This window comes from Zeugodacus cucurbitae, chromosome 2 (assembly GCF_028554725.1).
Source record: "Zeugodacus cucurbitae isolate PBARC_wt_2022May chromosome 2, idZeuCucr1.2, whole genome shotgun sequence".
NCBI classification, from domain to species: domain Eukaryota; kingdom Metazoa; phylum Arthropoda; class Insecta; order Diptera; family Tephritidae; genus Zeugodacus; species Zeugodacus cucurbitae.
Window position 1 is genome coordinate 57258668 of NC_071667.1, and position 8549 is coordinate 57267216.

The 8549-nt window shown below is 33.2% G+C and overlaps 1 protein-coding gene across 1 annotated transcript; it reads right to left on the minus strand.

Moving 5' to 3' along the window:
* Positions 1-5538: 5538 nt before the first annotated feature.
* LOC128919940 (uncharacterized) lies at positions 5539-7748 on the minus strand. The gene is made up of 3 exons (XM_054225791.1): positions 7014-7748; positions 6604-6944; positions 5539-6542 (listed from the first exon to the last, which is right to left on the minus strand). Exons 1-3 carry the CDS (start codon positions 7603-7605, stop codon positions 6348-6350), a joined length of 1128 nt encoding a protein of 375 aa, XP_054081766.1. The 5' UTR covers positions 7606-7748; the 3' UTR covers positions 5539-6347.
* Positions 7749-8549: the final 801 nt, after the last annotated feature.

The following is an 8549-nucleotide window of genomic DNA, read 5'->3' on the forward strand; positions in this document are numbered from 1 at the left end:
TCACTTGGGCGGTGGGTGGTGGTCTTAGTTCCAATTAATGAAACTTTCTTCGCTTCGTCAATGGATTGTTTGTTATTATTTATTCCATAGAATTTTTAACTTTTAACTATTCAGATTGCTTTGGAATCTTATTGTTTTTATTGTCCCCACGAAGCTCTAGAAATAACGCTAGTTGAAGTATATAGTTGAAAATATAATTTCTGAACCAAAAATTCAAAATTTTCATAATTTATTGGAATAGTCAGCGCTATTCGTTATAAAATTATCAACTTTTATGGCAGTTGAATGAAAGAAATATCCGCTGAGTGTTTTGAGATTTCTATCCTCTGGAGTACTTACGATTGTTGTTATTTTATCCACAGAAAACCAAATAATTTTGAGAAATGTTGATGAGTTGACTGTACTTGACCTGATAAAAATCAGGTTTCGTTTCGGTTATGTAGACCCGATTGTCGTGAGAACGTTGTAATATCCCTATGATCATCGGTCGTCGCCTTTGACCAGTGAAACTTTAGAATTTGCGCAGCTCTCTGCATTCGTATAAAATGTGTTTTGGAAGAGAAGTTGTATTCAGAATGAGACCCCAAGTTTGTCTATGCCCGTTATATTATATGTAGAGTTTCATATCTTCATATCTTCTTTTATATAGATTTGATACGAGATAACTCTTTTGGAGAAATTTATTGTTTGTAGTTAGTTCTTAAAGAAAGCATGTCCATAGTCAGATTTTCATATAGCATTTGTTGGAAGGGCTACCTTTTGGTTGAGCTTATTCAAATATCTAGAAATTATGGAAATGTTAGTGATGAGCTATCAAGTTAGCACTTCAGTCACTCTGAAATGGAAAACATGAGTAATGCTGTCGAGAATTGTTAAATAAAATATTTGTATTTACGGTTAATTTGGTCGTAAGGCAAAGCAGACTGAATGTAATTCTACGATTTTCGTATTTTTTATTTATAACTATTAGACAATATCACATACCTATTTTTATACCCTGAACAGGGTATATTAAATTTGTCACGAAGTTTGTAACACCCAGAAGGAAGCATCGGAGGACCTATAAAGTCTATATATAAATGATCAGTATGTTGAACTGAGTCGATTTAGCCATGTCCGTCTGTCCGTCTGTCTGTCTGTCCGTCCGTCCGTCTGTCTGTATATATACGAACTAGTCCTTCAGTTTTTAAGATATCGTTTTGAAATTTTGCAGATGTTAATTTTCTCTTCAAGAAGCTGCTCATTTGTTGGAACTGCCGATATCGGACCACTATATCATATAGCTGCCATACAAACTGAACGATCGGAATCAAGGGCTTGTATGGAAAACTTCCGCATTTTACTACATATCTTCACGAAATTTGGTGTGAGTTATTGTTCATAGAAATAATTTAATCTCCGAAAAAATTGTTCAGATCGGTTCACTATAGCGTATAGCTGCCATACAAACCGAACGATCGGAATTAATGGCTTATATGGATATATATTTTCGCATTTGACATGGTATCTTCACGAAATTTGACATGGATTACTGCTTAAGCTAATAATATAATCTCCGAAGAAATTGTTCAGACCTTAATGTTGCTAGCAAACAACCCGGCTAAAAAGAATTAGTAAAATGTTTTCTTTTTTTACTTAATTTTTCTTACTAAAAGAAATGCGCCTGTGAAGGGTATATTAGATTCGGTACAGCCGAAGTTAACATTTTTTCTTGTTTAAATATTAACTAATTATACCCAAGTACCTTAGTACATACTGCTGGCTTAAATAAAAGCTTCAGTCATAAACTTTTGTATGGAAGCTTTTGCAAGCTTTAAACTAAGACAACTGTGTTTGTGTAGACACGCCATTTTTTACTCTCCGAAGCTATTTGCATTTTAGCAAATTTTCAAACCAGAACTCAAAAGTGTAACAGTAATAGAGTTCCGGTTAAGGTAACTTCGGTAAATTGTAGAATTATTAAACACGCTGCCGTAATATAAGAGATATGTCAGCCACAGTGGCGTAAAAAAATTTGTTATTGATCAAAGCATATTGAAATTTGTATAAGAATATACGTGTACATATATTAATACAGTGGAACTTCCATAACTCGAACTTCTATAAATCGAAGATCTCCATAACTCGAACACTTGAATAGGCCATAGCGTTTAGAAGCCAAATTTCATACAAATTTCCTTCCATAAATCGAACTTTTCGACCAGGACATTCTACAAAATTTAAAATTTTACTATCAGGGAACAATTTTAAAAGAGTCTTTCTATATTATAATTCAATGTTGAGGCGATTCAACACTTGATCGAGGTCCACTGTGAAATCTTTATATATATTTTAGACATAAGTAAAATACGTTGGCCTTAATTAGGAGGTGGAGCAAAATCTGTAAATCCCGTCGGAATTCCTAAAAATTAACACATAAAATCCGTAAACCGTTCAGAGCCTAAAATTTGTAAATACCGTCGGAAAAACATAACAATTAGTAATTCGAGTAAATCGTCGAAAAGGTAAGGTACCATAAGGCGACACATATATTCGTCGGTAATATCGAATACAAGAAGTCGAGCGCTTAGAAGCACAAATTTCTTCTACCATATTAACGGATTGAAAATCAGCGTTCTTTATCATTTTTAAAAGTTTTCGGCATTCCACAAGTTCGCATTTTCAGACCACTTAATACTTTAGTCCATACTGCGCGTGGCAAGCAAGGAAATGTGTCGCTTTAATGTCTATTTCAATAAGCTCTAATCAAGAACTCTCTCGACGTAAATTCCTTGAAAGTAATTTTCGAAGAATTTTAATATCTCGAACCAGTATTTTCCTGAAAGCGGCCAACGCAGCATCTCAATTCCTCCCGGATAGCTAGTTAATGTCAATTGATACAATGCCGCTTAAAGAGCGCAGCTGCATCGGACGAACCGAAGTTAAAGTAGCTATAAAGCTTTAAAGAGCGAATCCACCGAGCGAAATGCAAGCTTTATGCAACTGATGAGATTTCGAAACTAAGGGTTGTGCGCACTTACACATACAAACAAAACGAGAGTTGCAACGCACTGCAATCCAAGGCAAACACACGCAACCACACACAGGCACACGTGCAGCGCAACGAGATCCGCTCACTGGCATTCGCCTTATCGGCAATAAGCAGTACGCTTTCGGTTACAAAAAAAATTCGCACCAATTGAAATGCACTCGAATGCACACCAAGGCAAAGTAGGCGTGCAATTTGGACTTATATACTAAAATCAGTGTCATATACAGCGAAGTATATACTTACATATATACAAAAGCGCATGCAGCTTGTGTGTGCGTTTGACTTCCAGTCCGGGTAACGTAACACACACAAACGCGCTAAACTTACGACAATTGACTCACCAACTGGCTGACTGACGTATTGACCCATTGACTGTACGTACACTCATACATACATATATGGATATGTATACATTGCTTTGGTGCGGCTGCTGTTTTAGTTGCCCGTGACCTTGACCTCTAAAATTTCGAATTCTGGTTTGATGTGCAGGGAAGTATTTTTTATTTGTTTCCTTTATATTTTCATTTGCCTGTGGCTGCGATTTGTGCTGTATTTGTTGTTGTTGTTGCGCTTTAATGTATTATTTCCGTTGTTATAATTTATAAACTTCATTAGCTGGTTGCAAGTCCTGGAGTCCATATTAATTTTAATGCATGAATAAATGAAGAATATAAATAATAACGTTTGCTGCTTATGGAGTCTCTAATGAAATATTCAGATATATAATATTTATTTCATGCTATTTTCACCAAATATTTATGTTAATAATTTGCATTTAAAATATTTGGTAAAATTTTTATTTACTAAAATTAATTTAAATAAAACTAAAAAAAAATAAAATAAATTAATTAATAAAATATAATAAAATAAATTAAAATAAATAAAAATTAAAATATTAATTAATAATTCCTATTCGAGCTATTAAAAGTCATTTGTACTGAAATGTGTTGGTTCGTTTTCACTGATATTTTTTGTTGTACTAATAAGTGGTAAGAAGTTCATTGGCGACGTGTTTTCATCATATCTTGTGTTTATTAGAACTTAGTATATTCCATATTCCAAAAGCTGATCTTACGATTTCTGAAAATTCTGTAAAATCGTTGAGCAATTTTTACAAAAAGTCAAAATAGTAGACAGATTTTTGATCTAAACATAAAATTTAATACAATTGCTTTACCAAATCTTATTTTCATTGTTAGTTCATTGGCTTTCCGAGTTTTGCTAACATTTAATTGCGATATTCAAACTCAAATAGCCAATTATTGAAATAGGTATTCCAAAGGCTTCTGTTAGAAGTTTGCTTTTGTCGTCTTCTCTACATTTTTTACAGTTCACTCTATTTATTCTATTGCAAAATTTTCCCACGATACTTCTAGTATGATCTTGACCTCAGTCACCAGCTTTAATCTATCTTATTGCATTTTTTTTTTTGTCAAAATAAGTTTTTTTATTATTCCTTCGTTCAATACCTATAATCTATCCTTAAAAACAATTCACTTTTATTATTTGATTTCGGATAATCTAAACCGCTGGAATGATGCTCACTTTTTTGGAGGCTGTTCCGGACATCACCTACAGGAGAGGTGCACATCACTATTTTTACATGATCGTCGTGCTATGTTGTTTTTAAAAATAGGCTCTATTTTGATTACCATCACTTGTAATTAATATAATAAATAAGATCTGTATCTATAAAAAAATCATAAAAAAACTTTTTAGCCTCGCATCTGAATATAACCCCTGAAATAATTATATTCATCTTTAATTTGTCTTATTGATCGTTTTTGAGTCGACTACTAAACAATGAAACGGGGAACTCAAACATTCTGTATATATGTACACTAGACCTGTCCTTAAAATTCAAAATGTATTCTATGTTTACAGAATGGGTTATTTTTTTTCCTTTTTATGAAAAAATGTTTAAAAAAAAATTTGGGGACAATCGGATGATGGGAAGACGGCGCGGAAACGTTTTTAAATTAAAAATTGCCTTCCTATAGGAAAAAAAAAAAAAGTTTTATGTATTCAAGAATCAATTTTTCTTTTAGTGTATTATTTTTCTCCAATTTTTTTCATTATATTAACTTAAAACTACTACTTCAAGGAAATATTTTTGTTCATATCAATTTATTTAATACATCTAGAAATATTAAAACTTAAATTAATTCTGATTTTTTATAGGACTTATATTCTTTTTGTATTCTTCAACAACTTGAAGGAGGAACTATTTTTCTTCTTCTTTATTTGTAAGAATAATATTGAGATCCTTTATAAATTTAATACCTCTTTCCGCTGTATCATTAGTAACAAGCAATTTGTGGCATATTGTGCGACCATTTTGGAATTCCTCGTTTGTTTCCCAAGACTCTGGATCCAAATACAAAAAGTTGGTTGACAACTTGTACTTCGTAAAAAATGTTAAAGTTCTTTTGGATACAAATTCGCTTAAATCCGAATTGCCTAAGTCACTTAATTTTTTTATTTTGCGATTGTTTTGTAGTTTATAAGTTGGCTCTTCTGATTTTAAATTTTTTACCATTTTTTTCTTAACATCTACTGAAACATTGAAATCAAAGAAAGCCATTGCGACGTTTTCCTCTGACAAATACCACATGTGTTGTTGCATTTTTCTCAGCAATTCCGAAGAAATACTTGGGTTCACTTTTTCATAATTAATACATTGTTTTACAAAGCTTAAATCCTGCAGGGGAGAGGTAATTGCATTGGAGCATTTGTACCAAGCTTTTATATATAAACGCACTAAAAAAACGCAAATGTGACTTAAACCTTTTAATTCAGCTTTACTCAAGTGAAATTGATCACGAAACAGAAATATTTTCAAGGAATATATTCCCTTTGACATCCAACGTGCATGACTTGTAACTCCGGGAGTTTTAAATTTACCACCATTGTCACCAAGAAATGTAAGTACTAGACGTAAAAATTCTTCGTGGACAGCACGAACAAACGTTTTTTGTAATTGTGAATGACAAAATTGTTTGATGTCATTGCAGATGCCATCACTTATATGAGATTTTATATCTTCACAGTCGAGCCCACTCTTAAATGATGAATTGTCAATATTTGGCCAGGCTTTGGCAAATCTCTCGAAAATTGAGACTTCTGGTGCTTGAGTCACTTTGAAATGCAGGTCGAATACACTACGCAAGTATATTTCTAGAATGTGGTGACGGCATGGTAACGTCAACAAATGTCTTCCTAACATGCGTTGCAATTGAGCGCATGCTCCATTTATTGGACCAGTATTAGTGGATGTGGTGTCAAAAGACATGCCTTCTACGCGATCTAAAATATTTCATTTATTAAGTGTATCAAAAACGGCTGTAGCTATATCTTCACCAGTGGCAGATATAAGTTTTGGAGCGCCTAGAAATTTGGATTCGCCATTATAACTAACAAGCACTGTAATTCGCTCAACTTTTATTTTTCCAATTAGATCTGGCAATACTTTACCATCCCAGTGGACGACCATTGCTTGTGTATCACTTAGCTAGAATAGGATATTATTAGTATTTAAATAACCTATACGTATACTTTCAATCATGGTATACTTTGTCAATAAAACTCTCTTGAATCCTCTGTGATTCTTTTCTGCGATGCTCTTCCCTCAGTCTATGGAGAGTAGAACGATTGACTACCAAGTCGCTAGTGCAATGGCCCAATGCTTCTGCAGTCGCCATCAGAATGTGCATCACCTTTCCATCGCTTACTTTGGCGCTATCAAGTGCTGAAAGCAATCGCGGTGTGATAAAATGTTTTCTTCCCCTGTTAGTACAAGTTGAAGCAGTGTGTTTTGTATTTTTTTTCACATTGGTTTCCGCTACTTCAGGCTCACTGTCACCAATATCTTCTTCATAGTCCATACCAAAATCGTCGAGTTCGTTGAGTTCGACTACACAATATCATTTTAAAATTGACCATTACCACTATAAATAAAATTAATTTCATTTGATAAACTTACGATTCACTTCCGACATTTGTTGATGTTTCCTTTTCCTAGACATTTCTTTCTCAATGCGGTGATCTGCTCTGTTTTGTCGCCGATACAATACCATGTCAGCACCGGCCATGCTACCAGGCCGACATTTTTGTCTTTGTAGAATCAAAAATTCCTTGTCTTCGCTAATACGCATGTTTAGTAAGGCATCTCTATGAGCAATGTCAAACAAATTATTCAATTCTGCAGAAAAGTCTTCAACAATTTTTTTCTGAGCATCAGATCTCTTATTTGGTACGGTTTTTTGAATCTTCTGCCATAATTTGTACAGAGATTCTAATTTATCGACACACCTAGCTACATCCTTTGTCGGAATTCGAGCTTGTTGCCAGAATATTAATACAGCATTTATTGTTAATTTTGCACTTTCTCTCAATTGCCGATACACAAATCTAATGTTGTAAAATAGTAATTGCAGTACTTGTTTTTTCGATGGTAGTTTAGCACCTGTTATCTGATGAGAAATTCTTCCAATTAGTTCAATATTCACAACTTGTTCAGAACGTTGTCGTGTTTGTATATGTAATGTACTCGCAGTTGCTGGTAATTCACTCATTTCTGTTTTTTATTAAATAATCACAATTTCGCACAAATTAACACATCTGATTTCAAATGCCAAACAAACGAGAGTGACAATTATTGAAACAAGTGAAGCTAATAAAAGCGTATTAAAAAGAACACAGTCCATTTACCGTTTTATTTCGCTGCGCAAAAATACCGTTACCAAAGTCTGCAGTCGTACGTTTTTTATTTTTGCAAATATTGCTGGTTCATGTTGCAAAAATAAAGCAATCGACAGTTACGACGATGGTGCGATAAAAAAATATTATTTTCCGTTTTTTCACTCGAAATAAGAACAAAATATTATTAAAATTATTCTTTATATCGTGCTAGTTGAGACATATTAAAGCATACATATTCATTTAATAAATACACTAAAAGAAAAATTGATTCTTGAATACAAAAACTTGTTTTTTCCTATAGGAAGGCAAATTTTAATTTAAAAACGTTTCCGCGCCGTCTTCCCATCATCCGATTGTCCCCAAATTTTTTTTTAAACATTTTTACATAAAAAGAAAAGAAATTAGCCCATTCTGTTAACTTAAAACACTATTTCAAAAATCTCCATATAACGTAGAACACCTCTAATGTACACAGATATATTTATATATAATATATAGTATTTTTTCGTTTTGGATGTACAGCCGTTAGTCGTGAAAATGCTGAAAATTTCTGAGGAAACACGTCTAAAGACTGATTCGGTAATACAATGCTACTCTGTTGCGATTTTGGATCCGATTTGGTTCACAGTTGATCTCGACAAAGCTTTGCTGTATCTTATTACGGGAAAACCGAGTGCTATAAACTATATTTAATTGTTTTTTATGTAAAATCTCGGTTTATCTTTGATTGTAGTCCATAATTGCATTTCCTACTATTACCCACGTGAACGATTTGGTTATATTTAAACTTGACTTCATAGGGAAGGTAAATCGTGTT